At 43.1% G+C, this 21,622-nt stretch overlaps 1 protein-coding gene across 1 annotated transcript in view; it reads right to left on the reverse strand.

The window, feature by feature from the left end:
* Positions 1-2,476: 2,476 nt before the first annotated feature.
* LOC138641392 (regulator of G-protein signaling 9-binding protein B-like) overlaps positions 2,477-21,622 on the reverse strand; it is a 42,657-nt gene continuing 23,511 nt past the window's right edge. The window contains exon 3 of the mRNA XM_069728932.1: positions 2,477-2,996. Within this exon, the coding sequence (XP_069585033.1) occupies positions 2,644-2,996 (353 nt within the window). The 3' untranslated portion in view covers positions 2,477-2,643. The remainder of the gene's footprint in view (positions 2,997-21,622) is intronic.

The following is a 21,622-nucleotide window of genomic DNA, read 5'->3' on the forward strand; positions in this document are numbered from 1 at the left end:
CTGCTCTCCAGAATCCCAGAGTGTCTATCAGCCATATCCTCCTTCTTCTCCTCTCGCTTCCTCAAGCTCAATGTGGACAAATCTGAACTCATTATCTTTCCTCCATCACGTATCTCTTTCCTACCTGATCTATCTATCAAAATAAATGAAATCACACTTTCCTCTGTCCCCAAAATCCGCTGCCTCGGAGTAACCCTTGACCCTGCCCTGTCCTTCAAACTGCACATCCAAGCTCTTGCCACCTCTTGTTGCCTCCAGCTCAAAAATATTTCCAGAATACGTCCTTTCCTCAACCCACACTCTACCAAAATGCTCGTGCATGCCCTAATCATCTCCCGCCTCGACTACTGCTACATACTCCTATGTGGCCTACCTTCTAACACTCTTGCACCCCTCCAGTCCATCCTTAACTCTGCTGCCCAACTAATTCATCTCTCTCCTCGCTACACTCCTGCTTCCCCTCTTTGCAAATCCCTTCACTGGCTCCCAATTTCCCAGCGTATCCAGTTTAAATTACTAACACTGACCTACAAAGCCATCCATAACCTTTCTCCTCCGTATATTTCCACACTTATCTCTCAATATCTTCCCTCACGTAATCTCCGGTCCTCCCAAGACCTCCTCCTCTCCTCCACACTTATTCGCTCCTCACCCAATCGCCTCCAAGACTTCTCCCGAATATCACCCATCCTCTGGAATTCAGTGCCCCAACACATCCAGTTATCCACTACTTTTGGATCCTTTGAAAGAAACCTAAAGACACACCTCTTCAAAGAAGCTTACAGCCTGTAAAGACCACACGGCCACCTCAACACCATTGGAGCTACTGCAACCCTCGACCTACTGTCTCCTTCCCCATAATCCTGTAGAATGTAAGCCCGCAAGGGCAGGGTCCCCTTCCCTCTGTACCAGTCTGTCATTGTTAGTTTTGTTTACTGTAAGTGATATTTGTATTTTGATGTAACCCCTTCTCATGTACAGCACCGTGGAATTAATGGTGCTATATAAATAAATAATAATAATAACGATACCGACGTCTTCCTGTACCACTGCTTGAAGAAGTTGTCTTCCAAAAGCTGGCAGTAGGTCTGGGAGTTGAGCTTCACTCCATCCTCAACCCGAAAAGGTTGCACAAGCTCATCTTTGATGATAACAGCCCATACCAGTACCCCACCTCCACCTTGCTGGCATCTTAGTCGGAGTGGAGCTCTCTGCCCTTTACTGATCCAGCCTCTGTCCCATCCATCTGGCCCATCAAGAGTCACTCTCATTTCATCAATCCATAAAACCTTTGAAAAGTCAGTCTTAAGATATTTCTTGGCCCAGTCTTGACGTTTTATCTTATGTTTCTTGTTCAAAGGTGGTCGTTTTTCAGCCTTCCTTACCTTGGCCATGTCCCTGAGTATTGCCCACCTTGTGCTGTTTGTTACTCCAGTAGCGTTGCAGCTCTGAAATATGGCAAAACTGGTGGCAAATGGCATCTTGGCAGCTTCACGCTTGATTTTCCTCAATTCATGGGCAGTTATTTTGTGCCTTTTTTCCCCAACACGCTTCTTGCAACCCTGTTGGCTATTTGCCATGAAACGCTTGATTGTTTGGTGATCATGCTTCAAAAGTTTGGCAATTTCAAGACTGCTGCATCCCTCTGCAAGACATCTCACAATTTTGGACTTTACAGAGCCCGCCAAATCTCTCTTCTGACCCATTTTGCCAAAGGAAAGGAAGTTGCCTAATAATTAAGCACACCTTATATAGGGTTTTGATGTCATTAGACAACACCCCTCCTCATTACAGAGATGCACATCACCCGATTTACTTAATTGGTAGTTGGCTCTGAAGCCTGAACAGCTTGGAGTAGGACAACATGTATAAAAAGTATCATGTTTTCAAAATACAACTTGCCTAATAATTCTGCACACAGTGTATATGTCAGTGACACACATAGCTCTCTGTGGTCATCATCTCATTAAATACATTTACATTTTCCTGAAATTGCCTGCGACCCCGACAACCAATGTGCGAAAATTTCGCACGGGCTAACTAGTATGAACTATATTCTTGGAAATCCTTTTAAGAAGATATTCTAAATTCCATGTCTTGTACTTCTGCTTCAGCAAAAACAAGCCCCGCTGCCTCAGTTGGCCTCATAATCACTTCGATGGCTTTAGTTCTTAAAAAGCCTGGTATTATCATAATCTGATTTCCTGGCTGTATTTCAGTTTCTTCACACTCTAGTCTTATATGTGGCTAATAATCACGTGATTGTTTTCATCTCAAGTGAAATGTTCATTTTAACACAAACTACAGCCAAATTATTTTTCTTTTTGAATTTTAAAGCTGCATAGATTGGAATAGGAAGTTACTTTTTATTTTTCCAACCATGACTTTTCTGTTTAAAAAAAAATAAGTAGCATCCATATAGTCTAAAGGAGTCCAGGAGGTAATAGCAAGAGAAAAATTTACAGAATTGCTCAACTGTTGGAAAATTGCCTATATTTATTTATTCTTTTTTATCCAAAACCCTAACCGCACTGCATATAAATCTACGTATTTAGCATACATAAATGTAATAAAACACATTTTATTAGTGAAGCACTGTGTTAATATTTACTCATTATTGCTATTCAGTAATGCATACCACATTTAGAGAATAGAAGAAAGGGTAACAGCTATTAGCGTGACACCACATAGCATCAATGACGCAACAAATTGTCCTTCACTGCAGCACTGACGCTTGTCTCCTCCTCCATCATCTACGGAAAGCAATGCTGTAGAGGAGGCATCAGTGCCATCAAGCTCATCATTCATGTTTGCTGCGGCTTCCACAGTCCACCTTAACACATTGACCTTCAACTCCATATCAGTGATCATCTCGTCCACCTTCAGAATTTCATCTTCTAGTTCACTGTGCTCCAATATCTCTTTGTTTGTTGGTGAATTGCTGTAGTTGATGTTCTGGACGCTCAGTGCCCTAGAGGCAATAGCGGAAGTGTTCCCTGGAACATAAAAGGTACTTTAGAAATCTGAAGCAGTATAACAGGTCAATAAGGATGCCTAGTACACGTCGTTAGATCTGTTATTTATAGTAGATTTCAAAGGAACAGACTGAATGCTCATGGCGAAATAACCACTTTATAGTAAAAGAAAAGGTAAAGAAAATAAAAAATAGGTCATCGAAACTAATAAAAACTATCATGTTGTTAGAACATTTAATACATTTATATGTTATCCTCAGAAGTAGCTATTTTATTACTAGCATGTAAAGAGCAGTATCTGATACAGTCGAATCAGGGGCGGCCATTGGTGCAAGCTGTACAGCCACCAGGACCCAAGAGCTAAGGGGTGCCCACCTCCTCAGCAGTAATCAGCTGTTGTCACAGACACAAAGATGGGCCCAGACACTGTTATTCACAGGGGCCCTCTTCTGTCTGTGTTCTCCCCTTATGCAATTGGTTTCTTACTTCCGATGTGATTTGGCTAGGTACGACTTACATTTGTCTCTTCTGCACATTTTATGATTTTCTTATTTTACATAATAAAAGCATAAGAAAAGAACACAATTTTTTCATGATAAATGGTACCGCACATGGATTCTTTAGTATTCTTCTACTAAAGTCTTAAAAGAGAGAACAACAAATCTGAGCCTCAATATTGGTCGAAGTACATGTCAAAATCAAGATAACTTAAAGGGACACTGTCACCTGAATTTGGAGGGAACAATCTTCAGCCATGGAGGCGGGGTTTTTGGGTGTTTGATTCACCCTTTCCTTACCCGCTGGCTGCATGCTGGCTGCAATATTGGATTAAAGTTCATTCTCTGTCCTCCGTAGTACATGCCTGCACAAGATAATCTTGCATTGCGCAGGCGTGTACTATGGAGGACCGAGAATGAACTTCAATCCAATATTGCAGCCAGCATGCAGCCAGCGGGTAAGGAAAGGGTGAATCAAACACCCAAAAACCCCGCCTCCATGGCTGAAGATTGTTCCCTCCAAATTCAGGTGACAGTGTCCCTTTAAAAGCAAGCGCAACGTGGTTATGAAGCTTGCTAACCTGGAGATTGGTGTAAATATAGAAAGACCTATATTTCATGATGTCTGCCATAACTGCCCCTTTAGATGAACTTTCCCATTTACTGGTGTCCACATTATTGTGTAATTATTTAAAGTGGATATCCGGGACTTTTTGAAAAGCAAAAAATGTGCCTAAGCACTAACAAGCAGGTAGTTGATACTTACCTGCCTGTGGTGCCTGGCACCTTTATTTGCTGCCATCATCCTGCCTGCGATTCACCTGCTTTTGCTGACGTCACATCAACAGAGCAGCGGCTTCTTTATCGCATTGCTCTGTTGACTGGGCGAGACTTCAGCATTATTTTGATTGACAGCCAGATTCCTGCTACCTAACTGGGGGACCCGACTGTCAATCAGAATGACGTCGGAAGCTACGCCCCATCACAGACCAGGGAACAAAAGAAGCTGCTGCTCTGTCAACGCAATGTCTTAATCCCCAACAGGAGCTGTCTGTGACCGCTCTGTGCCGACGATGAATGATGCCGGGCACAATAGGCAGGTAGGTAGCAACTACCTGCTTGATAGTGATTAGGCACATGTTTTGCTTTTCACAAAATCCAGGATGTCCTCTTTAACCTCTTTCCTACCTTGGACATATCCATGAGTTCCTGTGACCTGGGCCTTCTTGGCCTTGGGTGTATGGATAGATCCCGGCGATTTTGCACGTACACGGGCTGTACGCACTCACACCTGGCATCAGTGCCAGGAGTGGTCCCACCCTTCCCGATCGCAGCATTTTCAGAGAAGGCAAAGGGAAGACAGCTCATGTGCCCTTGGATCGGAGACCATGCAATGTCATCGCTGGGTCCTGATCGCTGCCATGGTGAACCAATGTCGTCATGACGACATCCATGTCACTAGAACTAGCAAAGTTGCTTGATCAAGCATGAGCAGCAACTTTGTCTGTAAGTACAGCACTAACAGTTTGCATAGCATAGAGATGCTGCTGCATCCCCATGCTATACAAGCAATCAGCATGCAGAAAATGAAAATCCCATAGTGCGACAAAGTAAAAAAATAAAAAAGTTTTTAAAAAATTGTAAAAATATAAAAAATATATATATTGTACACAAAAATAAATATGCTTATGAAAAGAAAAACACAAACCAATAAAAGTACACATATTTGGTATCACTGTAACTGTGGTATCGCAGTAATAGTACTGACCCGAAGAATAAAACTGCCTTATTAATTTTACCACACATGGAATGACATTAAAAAAATCCTGAATTGCTTTTTTGTTTATTCTGCCTCATAAAAATACGGAATAGAAAACAATCGAAAAAGTCATGTCTGAAAATGATACCAATAAAAACATCAACTTGTCCCACAAAAAAAACAAGCCCTCACATGACTCTGTATGCCAAAATATAGCACTCAAAATATGGTGATGCAAAATTTTGCACTAAAAGGCGTTTAGTGTGTAACAGCTGCTAAACATAAAAAACCTATATAAATCATCTGGTATTGCTGTAATCGCACTGACCGAAAGAATAAAGTCACCTAATCACTTATGCCACACAAGGAACAGCGTAAAAAATAGATAAAACCAATTCTTCACCTGATGTTTTGTTCATTCTGCCTCCCAAAGATCGCAGTAAGGCTCGGCTCACATTTATCCTCCGCTCTGTGCTGAGCGCATACAATGGGGCTTTCCTTGTAAATCTCTGTAATACGTGATTCAGACAGAACCTCCGGCAGAAGATTCCCTATAACGAGGCTGATGAGAGCTCTTCGGACGTCATAGGACCTGTGATCCGGCGGTATCTGTCTTTTAAGGATTGCACAAAAGTGCCGTCGGCCACAGGCTTGTGCACTTCTGAACAGAAGGATAACACTGAACAAAGGCCAGACGGAGTCCAGAGTAAATCTGCTGCCTTATTATAGTGAATGGATCCCTCGGGGGTTTCCTCTGAATCACGTCATTTGGAGATTTAGATGAAAACCTCAAAGTAAGTGCTCGGCGTACAGCGTTGGATACATGTCATCTCAAATGTTATGTAAAATGCTCCCAATAAAAGCTTCAAATTAATAAAAAAAAAAAGAAAAGCCCTGCTCAGGTCTGTCATCTTTTAGCAGAAATATAGGAGTAATACAAATGTGGCACCCCAGGAGTTCAGGTACCACAGTGAAGCTGCCTTCCTCTCGGGGAGGGTAGTGCCATGCCTGGAGACAAGTGGGATACCTTTGGCAGGTAAATCTTACACACAACATATTCTAACACCAGGCCAGAAGGGAGAGCTCAAAACCCTGTTTTAGGGGAACTTCCCTGATATCCATCCTGGTCTGGGGGAGGAGTGAGTTAAGTCTGGAGTGGACAGTGAAGGGAGAGGAGTGATTAGGAGCTCAGGGAGGCTGCGATTGGGCCTCCTGTGAGCCAGAGCGCAGAAACCGGGCACTGGGAGCCCGAGACTGTGGATAACTGCAATGTCCACAGTAGAACCGGAGGGCATAGGACTGTATGTTAATTGCCCATACCATACCTGAGGTACAGCAGCAGATAAAGCCTGGAGTCACCGTGTCAGAGACCCCCAAGAGAACAGCTCAAGCTCCCTGCCATGCATTTAATGTCCCAGGACAGGAGAGAGAAAGGGGTGCCTTGCTAGCGAACTACAGGTTGCAAGGGACCAGAAAACCAGCGCACAGAGGAAGGCTCCCAACCTGACCTGCCAAGGGAGGTTACTACTTATTTTCAGGCTGCCTGGACTCCTTCTGCACCTGTTTCCAGTACCCTGGACTGAGGCCTGTTACCATCAATAAACCAGGTAAAGACTGCAACTCTCTGTCATCCGTTATTTACCGGCAACCCACCATCCTTGCCATACACCTTGGGAGCCCTGGTGACCCCGCTTCACCTGTGGGAAGCATCACCATCTTGCTGCAACGACATCACCCCAGAGGACCCCTTTAAGCAGCGTCAGTCCCTCTGACCGAGAGCCACAGGTGGTGTCACGACTAAACTTTATTACCAAATTCCCTTTAAAGACTTTTACCCTTTTATTGAGTGCCTATGGCCACAAACCGTGTCGCAGCCACCGTGACATCCCCTTTAAAAGCGACTGGACCCGGTACCGAGTATCCCCTTTGCCCTGGTAGGCGACTTACAGAGGCTGTGGAAAAACAAACGGGCTCCTCACCCCTAAACAGAAATTCAGCAAATTCTGCTCTCCCAAATCCAAATGCCCCCTCCCTTCTGAGCCCCACAGTGTGCCTAAACCACACATAGCGTCCACATGTTTGGCATTTCTGAAGTGATGAGAGCATACTGGTCACTACAATGGCAGTTTGCAATTTTCACTTGGCAACATTCATTGCTGCTTGTTTCTGGAAAACACCCATGGAGTCAAAATCACTACAGCTGTAGATAAATTCCCAAAGGGGTATAATTTTCAAAATGGGGTCACTTGAGGTGGGATTCTGCTTTTCTAGCAATTAGGGGCTCTGTATATGGAGTCTGCAAACTGTTCTAGGAAAATCTGCTCTCCCGGAAGCAAATAGTGCTCCGTCCCCCCCAAGTTTCTCTGTATGGCTAAGCAGTACTGTACAGCCACATATGGGGTATTGCCACGTTCAGTAGAAATTATGGTACAAATTATGATGCCATTTTTACCTACTTCTTTTTTTTTTTGTAAATCTGTTTATTAAATTTTTCATGTTGCCAAACAAACAATTGGTAATAACAAAATGATTTGGAAGTCATAAACTCAACCCATTCCATCCCCCACCCAAAAAACCCTTTCTCTGCATGCGCATAGTCGTCAAAGCATGTTATGGAATTGGCGAGTTGCCGCTTATCTGCTGTAATAAGTACCATTGGGTGTTTTCAAATTGCGCTCTCAGCTTTTCCCTAGTCTCCAAAGGAACAGACGGGATAAGAGTAGACCATGTGGACAAAAATCTACCTGACATTTTCTCCTTATTGGTCAAAGCATCCATCCATTCCATTCTAAATATAAATGTATCTTTGTACGAATAAGAGAAAGCGATGGGGTTGCTGGATTTAACCATTGATGCACTATGCTTTTCCTGGTTGCCGAGGCCCATATCATGAGTGTAGCTTTGATATATTTGGATAATTTGTGCTGTGCCACATCAAGAATGTTGAAGATAGCCCATTGTGGGGTGAGCGCAAAACTGATTCCACACAATTTCTGCAGCTCAGCATGAACACCACCCCACAACTCCTGAATTTTCGGACAACTCCATAGATGGTGGTACATATCAGTGTTGCGGGATTTGCACTTAGAGCACAAGTAAACTGAGACAGGAGACATCCTGGACTGCAAATAGGGCGTGATGTAGGCTCTATGTAATATTAGTAGTGCCATGTCGGTGTAATTACTATATGATAGTACTTTCCTTTGCGCTAGTGTAGCGTCAAGAAGATCTTCCACCTTGAGGCCCGGGAGGTCCCTTAACCACCTAGCCACTCCCGTGGTTTTCCCCTCCCATGTCCATTTTTTGCGTATTACCAAATAGATGTTACTTATAGATGCCGGTTGTGTTCTTGTATTTCTAATGTACCCATCTAGGTTTGTCCTCCCCTCCCCCGCCCCTCCAATCGACTGACACTTCTGTGCTAAGCTGCGCGCCTGAAGAAATTGAAATGTGTTATTGCTAAATAGTGGGAAACGCTGCAATGCCGTTTCAAAGGTTAACACCGAGAAATTAAGATCCAGTAGATCAATTGCTTGCCTACAGCCCTGGGAGGCTAGATGTTTATAGAAGGATGGTGCGGTGCCCCTCAAGAACCCCGGATTACCCAGGAAAGGTTGATATGGGGACAAACCTGCCTTTAGTTTACAAATCTTTCTACAGCGTCTCCAAGTCAGTATTGTTTGCCACAGTGTCGGGTGATCCTGTATCTCCACCGGAAGAACCTCCCCTTTTAAATGTAGCAATGCCGACAGTGAGATATGCGGGTAGAATTGTTGTTCTAGGTCAACGTTGGCGAAATGAGAGATACCTCTTATCCAATCAATGGTATATCTAAAATTAGCTGCCAGATTATATCTACCCAGGTCAGGAAAGTTGATTCCGCCCTCTGCCCTTGTCGCCTGCAATTTAACAAGACCTATACGCGTTCTGCCTCCAACCCCCCAAATAAATTTACAAAAGTTTGAGTTTAGTATACCAATATCTGCCCTAGACAGGAGGAGTGGCAACGTCTGAAAGGCATATAACAATTTAGGGAACACTATCATTTTAATTAGATTGCATCTACCTGAGAATGATAAAGTGAAATGTTTCCACGAATGGAGGAGACTAATTATGGAGGAGATTAGAGGTTTATAATTTACTCTATATAAAATGGAAGGGTCCGCAGGCAACCGTGTCCCCAAGTATTTAATAGATTCCTGGCTCCAGTGAAATGGAAACAAGGGATCACTCAACCTCCCAGACCTGAAAACCGCCAGAGCCTCAGATTTACTATAATTGACCCTAAAACCAGAGCATTTACTAAATTTCTCCAAGATATTTTTTACCTACTTCTTGTATGAAAAAGTAAAATCTGTGACTAAAACAAAATTTTGGTGGTAAAAATGTAGCTAATTTTTCTTCACTGCCCAAAGGTATAACATTCTGTGACACACCCATGGTGTCATTATGACCACTGCACCCCTACATGAATTCATTGAGAGGTGTAGTTTGTAAAATTGGGTCACATATTAGAGGTTCTGCTGTTGTGGCAACTCAGGGGCTGTCCCAGTGTGCCATGGCACCTGCAAACCTTAACAGTAAAATCTGGGCTATGAACTCTAATATGGCGCCCCTTCCCTTCTGAGTTTTGCACTGTGCCTCAAAAGTAGTATTTCCCCACATATGGGGTATCCGTGTACTGAGGAGAAATTGCAGAACAAATTGTATGGTGCAATTTATCCTGTTACCCTTATGGAAATGCAAAATTTGGGGCTAAAAAAGCATTTTTTGGGGGGAAAATGTGATTTTGTTATTTTCACTGCTCAACGTTATATACTTCTGTGAAGCACCTAGGGGGTTCAAGGTGCTCACCACACAACTAAATACATTCCTTGAGGGGTCTAGTTTCCAAAATAGTGTCTCTTGTGGGGGGTTTCCACTGTTTAGGCACATTGAGGGCTCTCCAAACAAGACATGACATCCTCTAATGATTCCAACAAATTTTACATTCAAAAAGTCAAATGACGCTCCTTTCCTTCCGAGCCCTGACGTGCATCCAAACAGTAGTTTACTTCCTCATATGGGGTATTGGCATACTCAGGAGAAATTGCACAACAAATTGTATGCTGCAATTTATCCTGTTACCCTTATGAAAATCAAAATTTGGGAACATTTTTGTTGGGAAAATGTGATTTTTTTAAATTTTTTTTTCACGACTCAAGCTTATAAACTTCTGTGAAGCGCCACACATCTAGATCAGTTCCCTGAGGGGTCTAGTTTCCAAAATGGTGTCACTTGTGGGGAATTTTCACTGTTTAGGCACATCAGAGGCTCTCCAAACACGACATGGCTAATTGTTCCAACAAATTTTGCATTCAAACAGTCAAATGGCGCTCCTTCCCTTCCGAGCTGTGCTGTGCACCCAGTGGTTTTCCCCCACATATGGGGTATCGGCATGCTCAGGAGTAATTTCACAGCAAATTTTGGGATCCATATTTTCCTGTTATCAATGTAAAAACAAAAACAATTGGGTCTAAAGTAATTTTTTTGTGAGAAAAGTTAAATGTTCATGTTCATGTCCACATTCCAAAAATTCCTGTGCAGCACATGAAGGGTTAATAAGCGTCTTGAATGTGGTTTTGAGCACTTTGAGGGTTGCAGTTTTTAGAATGGTGTATTGGGTATTCTCTATCATGTAGACCCCTCAAAATCACTTCAAAAGTGAGGTGGTGCATAAAAAAAAATGTTTTTTGTAAATTTTGTTAGCAAAAAGAGAAATCGCTGGTCAACTTTCAACTCTTATAACCTCCTAGCAAAATAAAAAAAATTGTTTCAAAAATTGTACTGATGTAAAGTAAACATGTGGCAAATGTTATTTGTTAACTATTTTGTGTAACACATCTCTCTGATTTAAGGGCATAAGAATTCAAAGTTTGAAAATTGCAACATTTTTCAAATTTTCGCCAAATTTCCATTTTTTCACAAATAAATGAAAGTTATATCTAATAAATTTTATGACTGTCATGAAGTACAATATGTCACGAAAAAATCTGTTGAAGCGTTCCAGAGTTATTACCTCATAAAGTGACACTGGTCAGAATTGTAAAAATTGGCCTGGTGATTAACGAGCAAACCACCTTGGGAGATAAAGTTGTTAAAATGAAATTGTAAGTCATATGTACCTGAAAGGGAATTTGCAAATAAGGCTGAAGATCTGAAGCCTCTGTCACTCCAGCTCTATACCCCACCCAGAACAACCTCCTATTGCTTGACTGCCTCTATGCTGTGTGATTTCAGGCAAAGAAGCTGTCAGTCAGGCAAGAGGAGGCAGCACTGGCTGGGGAATAGAGATGGAGTGACAGAGCCTTCATATCTTCAGCCTTATTAGTATATCAATTCAAACTTTGATTTCTCAGTAGCTGAAGAATGGACTGACCATGTAATGGTATTGCAGGACTTGTCTTTGAGAGAACTACATGTACTGTACATTTAAATAATTTGGGGTGTGAAATCCTGCTGACAGATTCCCTTTAATAGTATCTACTGTATATGTTCCAAATTAGTTATGGGTCATTTCCTGTAATGGAAAGGCTAATAGCAATGCAATCTATTTTCTTTATATTCTAAAGCTAAATATCTGAACCAATTTTACCTTGAGAAGACACATAAGGTGTTAGACTTTTACCTATCTCTACCCACAATTTAATATGTGATCAATTAGTCTTGTAATTATGTCGGTAAAAAAGAAAAAGACATTGACTGTAGAGGTTGGATATTGCTAGCAATGTAATGTCTTCACATAATCGGTCACTACAGAGGTGAAAGGAGATTAAAGACAGAATTACTCTGTCACGTATGCACTGTCCCCGCACATGATGTTGATGCGACTGAGGAGGTAATCTATTTCCACTCACTTAATCTTGCACTCACACTTTTCATGCGGGTTGCAAACTTAGCATAAAGCTTGGTTCCCATGTGCCAGTTTGCCTCTTTTGCCTCTTTTTCTTGGCTTAATTGCAGTTTTTATGTTTTTAATCTGGTGTCACACGTCCACGTTTCATAACCTGAGTATGGACTTTGATGCACAGACCCGGGTGGGTCTTTTGGCTCCGATATAAAAGCCTCATAGGCATATTCCGCGCATCATAGGCCACATGCGGACAAAAAAAAAATGGACGTATAAGACCGACCACAAATAGAGGAGAAAAATCATTACAGAAGCTTAATGTGTTTCAGTGCAAATTGCTGGGTTTTACTAGTGTGTTTTTTGCCAGCACAGATTTTACAGGTGAAATTAAAAAATGTACATGTTTCACCTTAAAACCTGTAAAAATTACAGAACTAAACACTGTATCCCCAAACTACACAAAAAAGTCATAAAGAAATGTGGTTTTTATATTGAATTTTTTACAAGTGCATTAAAACCTTGCTAAAATAATCTAATAAATGTCAAAGAACAAATAACATTACAGCGTTGAAACCCAGTATTGTTTACAGTCCCACACACCCCAGGTACACAATTATCAAATATCATTAATAAGACTCAGCACAGCACACTGATCTCTAGCTATCAAATAGATAAACCTCTTATGAAAGGCTATGGACTCCCTAGAGAATATAAGGATCTTTAATAGAAATCGTACAGTGCTTACAAAAAAAAAAAAAAATAAGATGGAAAATAAAAACAATCCGTTACAAATACAAGGGAGAATAAATAGACAGACCTACGGTAAATACTTACAAAGAAAGATGTTTTTCTCCTTCATGTGCTTTTGGTTTAAAAAATGGTCAGCACATAGACTCATACTAGTTAATAGGACTATTTATTGATCTGTTTTTTTCACGGACCGATGTGGCAGATGTGAGATAATCTCACTCTATGTTTTATTTTAATCTTTTTTGTGGATCTGACTATGCCATTTAAGTTTTTGGAAGTGAGAAAAAAAGAAAAGTAAAAGACATCCTTGTGCTTTTCTGCTTTTCACACATCCATTTTTTGTGCATGCAAAATTGGACATGCTCATGTGAATTAGTCGCCCGCCAGGGCAATGGGGATACTCGGTATCAGGTCCGGTCTTAAAGGGGATGTCACGGTGGCTGCGACCCGGTCCGTGGCTCTGGGACTCAATTAAAAGGGGAAAGATCTTTAAAGGGATTTTGGTAATAAAGTCTATTCGTGACGCCAGCTGTGGTATTCGGTCAGTAGGAACCGACACTGCTTAAAGGGGTCCTCTGGGGTGATGGTATGGCAGCTAGATGGTATAACTTCCCAGAGGTGAAGTATGTCCCCAGGGCTCCCGGTGTATAGGAGAAGATGGTGAGAATTGCAGTGAAGAACGAGGACACGGGTTTGCAGTCTCTTTACCTGGTTTACTGTAGCTTCAGGCAACTGCAGTCCAGGGCACCAGATCACAGGGCAGGCAGGGTCCGGCCAGCTTGGAAGCGAATCCAGAGTCCTCTGACCAGGTGGAGGTAAAAGCCTTCCCCAACATGCGGTGGTGTTGTAGTCCCTTACTGCCTAAGGCTTCTAATAAGGTCCTCACAGTTCCTCTCTGTCATCAATATAGGTTAGGACACAACCCGTATTACAGGTGCACTGGGCCTTTTTACAGGGTCTCTATCACAATCCGGGCTGTTGTGAATTCTGCTTTTGGGCTCCCTCCGGTGGTTGTAGGTGGTAATGCAGTGGTCTCTGGGCTGCAGTCCTGGACAGGTGTATCTGTTGATTGCAGTTTTGACTGGGGTATTTAGGTTTGCAGGACTTATTAGTCCTTGCCAGTTGTCAATGTTTCTCGGGAAGTGTTGGATCCCTGTCTGGCTTCTCCTGCTTAGCTGCCAATTCAGCAAAGATAAGTGTCTGTTTCTTTTTCTATGGCACACAAGCTGTGTGCTTGATTTTTGATTGTATTTCTGCTCTGAGTGTAGTAGTCTCTGGAGTTGCAGATATACGTTCCACGTCTTTAGTTGATGGAGGAATTTTTGTATAATCTGCTGTGGATATTTTTGGAAGGGTTTTAATACTGACCGCACAGAACTCTGTCCTATCCTTTCCTATTTTAGCTAGATTGGCCTCTTGTGCTACATCCTGTTTTCTGACTGTGTGTGTCTTTCCTCTCCTACTCACAGCCAATATTTGTGGGGGGCTGCCTATCCTTTGGGGTTCTGCTCTGAGGCAAGGTAGTATTCCTATTTCCATCTTTAGGGGTATTTAGTCCTCCGGCTGTGACGAGGTGTCTAGGGCTTGTTAGGTACACCCCACGGCTACTTCTAGTTGCGGTGTTAAGATCAGGATTTGCGGTCAGTATAGTTACCACCTACTCCAGTGAAAGTTTTCATGCTGCTCCAAGGTCACCGGATCATAACAGTACAACTGACCAATAATGAGTTAAGTGCATCTCAGAAGAAGGGAAGAAAGGTGTTGAGCCATTTTTTTCTTCAGTCTGCTTTATCTTCTCTTCCCTCTTAATCTATGGGTGGCTGAGGAGCCTTGTGCAAGCATGGATGTTCAGGAATTAGTTTCTCGTGTAGACCAGCTTTCTGCTAGGGTACAGGGTATTTCTGATTATATTGTTCAAACTCCTGTTTTAGAGCCGAAGATTCCTACTCCTGATTTGTTTTTTGGAGACAGGTCCAAATTTTTGAGTTTTAAAAACAACTGTAAACTATTGTTTGCTCTGAGACCTCGATCCTCTGGTGATTCCATTCAGCAGGTTAAAATCGTCATCTCCCTGCTGCGTGGCGACCCACAGGATTGGGCGTTTTCCCAGGAATCTGGGAATCCGGCTTTGCTTAATGTAGACTCCTTTTTTCAGGCTGTAGGATTATTATATGATGAACCTAATTCTGTGGATCAAGCTGAGAAGACCTTGTTGGCCCTGTCTCAGGGTCAAGAGGCGGCAGAATTGTATTGTCAGAAATTCAGAAAATGGTCTGTGTTGACTAAATGGAATAATGATGCTTTGGCGGCAATTTTCAGAAAGGGTCTTTCTGAATCCGTTAAAGATGTTATGGTGGGGTTTCCCACGCCTTCTGGTCTGAGTGATTCTATGTCTCTGGCAATTCAGATTGACCGGCGCTTACGGGAGCGCAGAACTGTGCGCGCTGTGGCGTTGTTCTCAGAGCAGACTCCTGAGCCAATGCAGTGTGATAGGATTCTGTCTAAAACGGAACGTCAAGGATTCAGACGTCAGAATAGGTTGTGTTATTATTGTGGCGACGCTTCTCATGTCATTTCAGTCTGCCCTAAGCGGACAAAGAGGATCGCTAGTTCATTTACCATCAGTACTGTACAACCTAAATTTCTGTTATCTGTGTCCTTGATCTGCTCATTGTCATCATTTTCTGTCATGGCGTTTGTGGATTCAGGTGCCGCCTTGAACTTAATGGACTTTGAGTTTGCCAGGCGTTGTGGTTTTCCCTTGCAGCCTTTGCAGAACCTTATTCCTTTAAGGGGCATTGATGCTACACCCTTGGCTAAAAATAAGCCCCAGTTTTGGACACAGGTGACCATGCGCATGGCGCCAGCCCATCAGGAAGATTGTCGATTTCTGGTGTTGCATAATTTGCATGATGCTATCGTGCTGGGTTTTCCGTGGTTGCAGGTACATAATCCTGTGTTGAATTGGAAGTCCATGTCTGTGACTAGTTGGGCTTGTCAGGGGGTTCATAATGATGTTCCTTTGATGTCAATCTCCTCTTCTTCCTCTTCTGAAATTCCAGAGTTTTTGTCTGATTTTCAGGATGTATTCGATGAGCCCAAGTCCAGTTTCCTTCCACAGCATAGGGACTGCGTTTGTGCTATTGACTTAATTCCAGGCTGTAAGTTTCCTAAGGGTCGACTTTTCAACCTGTCTGTGCCTGAACATACCACCATGCGGAGCTATATTAAGGAGTCTTTGGAGAAAGGGCATATTCGGCCATCTTCTTCACCGTTGGGAGCGGGGTTCTTTTTTGTTGCTAAAAAAGATGGATCCTTGAGACCCTGTATTGATTATCGCCTCTTGAATAAAATCACAGTCAAGTTTCAATACCCTTTACCTTTGCTTACCGATTTGTTTGCTAGGATTAAGGGAGCTAGTTGGATTACGAAGATTGACCTTCGGGGGGCATATAATCTTGTTCGTATTAAGCAGGGTGATGAATGGAAAACTGCGTTTAACACGCCCCAAGGCCATTTTGAATACCTTGTGATGCCACTCGGGCTCACTAATGCTCCATCTGTTTTTCAGTCCTTCATGCATGATATTTTCCGGACTTATATTGATAAGTTCTTGATTGTATATTTGGACGATATTTTGATTTTTTCCGATGATTGGGAGTCTCATGTGGAACAGGTCAGGATGGTATTTCAGATCCTTCGTGACAATGCCCTGTTTGTGAAAGGGTCTAAGTGTCTCTTTGGGGTGCAGAAGGTTTCTTTTTTGGACTTTATTTTTTCTCCCTCGTCTATAGAGATGGATCCGATTAAGGTTCAGGCCATTCATGATTGGATTCAGCCCACATCCGTAAAGAGCCTTCAAAAATTTTGGGGTTTTGCAAATTTTTATCGCCGTTTCATTGCTAATTTTTCCATCGTGGTTAAACCCTTGACCGATTTGACGAAGAAAGGCGCTGATGTGGCGAATTGGTCCTCTGCGGCTGTCTCTGCCTTTCAGGAACTTAAACGTCGATTTACTTCTGCTCCGGTGTTGCGCCAACTGGATGTTTCTCTTCCGTTTCAGGTTGAGGTTGACGCTTCTGAGATTGGGGCAGGGGCCCTGTTGTCTCAGAGGGATCCTGTTGGTTCCTTAATTAAACTATGTGCCTTCTTTTCCCGTAAGTTTTCGCCTGCTGAACGCAATTATGATGTCGGCAATCGGGAGTTGTTGGCTATTGAGTGGGCGTTTGAGGAGTGGCGACATTGACTTGAGGGAGCTAAGCACCGTATTGTGGTCTTGACCGATCATAAGAATTTGATTTACCTCGAGTCTGCCAAACGGCTGAATCCTAGACAGGCTCGATGGTCCTTGTTTTTTTCCCGTTTTGATTTCGTGGTCTCGTACCTTCCGGGTTCTAAGAACATTAAGGCTGATGCCCTCTCTATGAGTTTTTCGCCTGATTCTCCTGAGGTCTTAGAACCAGTTGTTATTCTGAAAGAAGGGGTGGTCCTTTCTGCCATTTCCCCTGATTTATGACGGGTTCTTCAGGAATTTCAGGCTGACAAACCTGACCGCTGTCCTGTGGCGAAATTGTTTGTTCCTGACAGATGGACTAGTAGAGTGATTTCTGAGGTTCACTGTTCCGTGTTGGCTGGTCATCCTGGCATTTTTGGTACCAGAGACTTGGTTGGTAGGTCCTTTTGGTGGCCTTCTTTGTCGCGTGATGTGCGTTTTTTTGTGCAGTCCTGTGGGACTTGTGCGCGGGCCAAGCCTTGTTGTTCCCGTGCTAGTGGGTTGCTTTTGCCATTGCCGGTCCCTGAGAGGCCCTGGACGCATATTTCTATCGATTTTATTTCCGATCTTCCGGTTTCCCAGAGGATGTCGGTTATCTGGGTTGTTTGTGACCGGTTCTCTAAGATGGTTCATTTGGTGCCTTTGCCTAAATTGCCTTCCTCTTCGGATTTGGTTCCGTTGTTTTTTCAGCATGTGGTCCGTTTGCATGGTATTCCGGAGAATATTGTGTCCGACAGAGGTTCCCAGTTTGTTTCTAGATTTTGGCAGACCTTTTGTGCTACGCTGGGCATTGATTTGTCTTTTTCTTCTGCGTTTCATCCTCAGACAAATGGTCTGAGTGAACTAATCAGACTTTGGAGACTTATTTGAGATGCTTTGTGTCTGCTGATCAGGATGATTGGGTGGCTTTCTTGCCATTGGCCGAGTTTGCCCTTTATAATCGGGCTAGTTCAGCTACTTTGGTTTCGCCTTTCTTTTGTAATTTTGGTTTTCATCCTCGTTTTTCTTCTGGGCAGGTTGAGCCTTCTGACTGTCCTGGTGTGGATTCTGCGGTTGACAGGTTGCAGCAGATTTGGGCTCATGTGGTGGACAATTTGGTGTTGTCTCAGGAGGAGGCTCAACGTTTTGCTAACCGTCATCGGTGTGTTGGTTCCCGGCTTCGGGTTGGGGATCTGGTCTGGTTGTCTTCCCGTCATGTTCCTATGAAGGTTTCTTCTCCTAAGTTTAAGCCTCGGTTTATTGGTCCTTATAGGATTTCTGAGATTATTAATCCGGTATCTTTTCGACTGGCGCTTCTGGCCTCTTTTGCTATCCATAATGTCTTCCATAGATCTTTATTGCGGAAATAGGTGGAGCCCATTGTTCCCTCTGTTGATCCTCCGGCCCCTGTGTTGGTTGATGGGGAGTTGGAATATGTTGTTGAGAAGATTTTGGATTTCCGTTTTTCGAGGCGGAAGCTTCAGTACCTTGTCAAATGGAAGGGTTATGGCCAGGAGGATAATTCTTGGGTTTTTGCCTCTGATGTCCATGCCGCTGATTTGGTTCGTGCCTTTCATCTGGCCCATCCTGAGCCTGGGGGCTCTGGTGAGGGTTCGGTGACCCCTCCTCAAGGGGGGGGTACTGTTGTGAATTCTGCTTTTGGGCTCCCTCCGGTGGTTGTAGGTGGTAATGCAGTGGTCTCTGGGCTGCAGCCCTGGACAGGTGTATCTGCTGATTGCAGTTCTGACTGGGGTATTTAGGTTTGCAGGACTCATTAGTCCTTTCCAGTTGTCAATGTTTCTTGGGAAGTGTTGGATCCCTGTCTGGCTTCTCCTGCTTAGCTGCCAATTCAGCAAAGATAAGTGTCTGTTTCTTTTTCTATGGCACACAAGCTGTGTGCTTGTTTTTTGATTGTATTCCTGCTCTGAGTTTAGTAGTCTCTGGAGTTGCAGATATACGTTCCACGTCTTTAGTTAGATGGAGGAATTTTTGTATAATCTGCTGTGGATATTTTTGGAAGGGTTTTAATACTGACCGCACAGAACTCTGTCCTATCCTTTCCTATTTTAGCTAGATTGGCCTCTTGTGCTAAATCCTGTTTTCTGACTGTGTGTGTCTTTCCTCTCCTACTCACAGCCTATATTTGTGGGGGGCTGCCTATCCTTTGGGGTTCTGCTCTGAGGCAAGGTAGTATTCCTATTTCCATCTTTAGGGGTATTTAGTCCTCCGGCTGTGACAAGGTGTCTAGGGCTTGTTAGGTACACCCCACGGCTACTTCTAGTTGCGGTGTTAAGATCAGGATTTGCGGTCAGTATAGTTACCACCTACTCCAGTGAAAGTTTTCATGCTGCTCCAAGGTCACCGGATCATTACACCGGGCCCTATATTTATCACTGTGTCTCCTGGGTATAAAGGCGGACATGTGATTTACAATCCAGCTGTCGTGCTGGTTTCAGCTATGCCACATTAAAGTTCAGCACGGCCTCGGTCTTCCGGCTACCGGAATCTGCGCTAGCCAGGGAGGTAGCCACTTCATTGCTCTGCTCCACTGATGTCACTTCTCCTGTGCTTTCTCTCTCCTGCACTCTTTCTACAAGTTGTTCGTTCCTTCTGTTCTCTTCCTCCAGGAGCTGTAGTACCTCGGACTACCTGGCTCCTTCAGACTTTCTGACACTCTATGTCTGTCTGCTCTCTTCTCTGGCCTCTGACAGAATGCTCAAGACTCCCTTTCCCTCCAGACGAGAATGTATTTATAAGGGAGTTAACCCTAAACAAGGTTTAGAGCTCCCCCTTCTGGCCTGGAGTATGAACATGTTGTTTGTAAGTGATTACCTGGTGAAAGTTATTCTTCATCACTTCCAAGCATGACATCACTCTCCCCAAGGGAAAAGCAATGCCACTGTGACGATCAGGACCCTGGGGCATCACATGAATGTAGCCTAGCACAATGAGTTGAATCTCTTCTGTTTTCCTTGCGATTTGGGAGACACTTACACACGTAGTCCCACTGAAGATAATGTGTCTGTGCACGTCAGTGTGTTTCCACGGACCATGTGTCCGTGGACAAAACGCTGACATGTCCATTTTTCAATGGCAGCACAGGCCGCAAAATGTCCCACACATGTGCACACTGATGAGGACGCATGGATAACATCTGTGTTTCATCAGTGTGAAACATACCGGCGCCTGGGAATCAGCGGTGCAGTTCACTCTGTTGCCCGGCGCTGGGTGCTGGAGACAGCTCTCATCATTCTCTCCTGCTAGCGTAGTTATCACTGCTAGCAATGGAGAATATTGAGAGTTATATTCAACTGATAACAGCGTGAGCAGGTGGCGGCTAATGAAAGTATTCATCAGCCGCCACCATCGCTATAAAAAAAATATATATTTTTTAAAAGACATGGGGTTCCCCTGTATTTTTGATAACCATGTTTGAAAACACAGTCAAAAACTGCTTCATTGTACACTCCGCCTCAAAATATCAGAATATCCAAATCCATCCCTAAAATAGTTTATTTTTCAAGGAAAAGAGGATCCATTTAAAAAAAGCTTTCCATACCCGGAGGCAAGACTTATATGGCAAAGGGAAAAATGACTCAAGAGAAAATGATTGTAAACAGGTACGCTATATAATGGATTTCAATAAACAATGGCAGGATCTTACGGGCATTATTAAGAAAAATTGGACTATACTAGTCCTAACTGACCCGACATTAAACAAAATTCTGCCTGTTTCACCATCATTTTTTGCTAGGCGTGCAAATAACCTGAAAGATCTTCTAGTTCATAGTCATTATGACCCTGTTCCCTTCAAACAAAAACAGTAACATAGTCAAGGAAGATTTTTTTCCACGCGGCATGTGCAAAGCATGCCGTAACCTAATTGAGAGCAAGACTTTAAGAAATTTTGACGGAACTGGAATTTTTGATATACGACGCACCTTAATTTGTTTTTCATAAGGGGTCATATATCATGGTGTATGTCCATGCGGGAAGATCTTCATAGGTCTTACTACAAGAGAACTGTAAGTGCGAATGAGAGAACATACAGTGGGGCAAAAAAGTATTTAGTCAGTCAGCAATAGTGCAAGTTCCAGCACTTAAAAAGATGAGAGGCGTCTGTAATTTACATCATAGGTAGACCTCAACTATGGGAGACAAACTGAGAAAAAAAAATCCAGAAAATCACATTGTCTGTTTTTTTAACATTTTATTTGCATATTATGATGGAAAATAAGTATTTGGTCAGAAACAAAATTTCATCTCAATACTTTGTAATATATCCTTTGTTGGCAATGACAGAGGTCAAACGTTTTCTGTAAGTCTTCACAAGGTTGCCACACACTGTTGTTGGTATGTTGGCCCATTCCTCCATGCAGATCTCCTCTAGAGCAGTGATGTTTTTGGCTTTTCGCTTGGCAACACGGACTTTCAACTCCCTCCAAAGGTTTTCTATAGGGTTGAGATCTGGAGACTGGCTAGGCCACTCCAGGACCTTGA

This window comes from Ranitomeya imitator, chromosome 6 (genome assembly GCF_032444005.1).
Source record: "Ranitomeya imitator isolate aRanImi1 chromosome 6, aRanImi1.pri, whole genome shotgun sequence".
In the NCBI taxonomy this organism is placed as follows: Eukaryota; Metazoa; Chordata; class Amphibia; order Anura; family Dendrobatidae; genus Ranitomeya; species Ranitomeya imitator.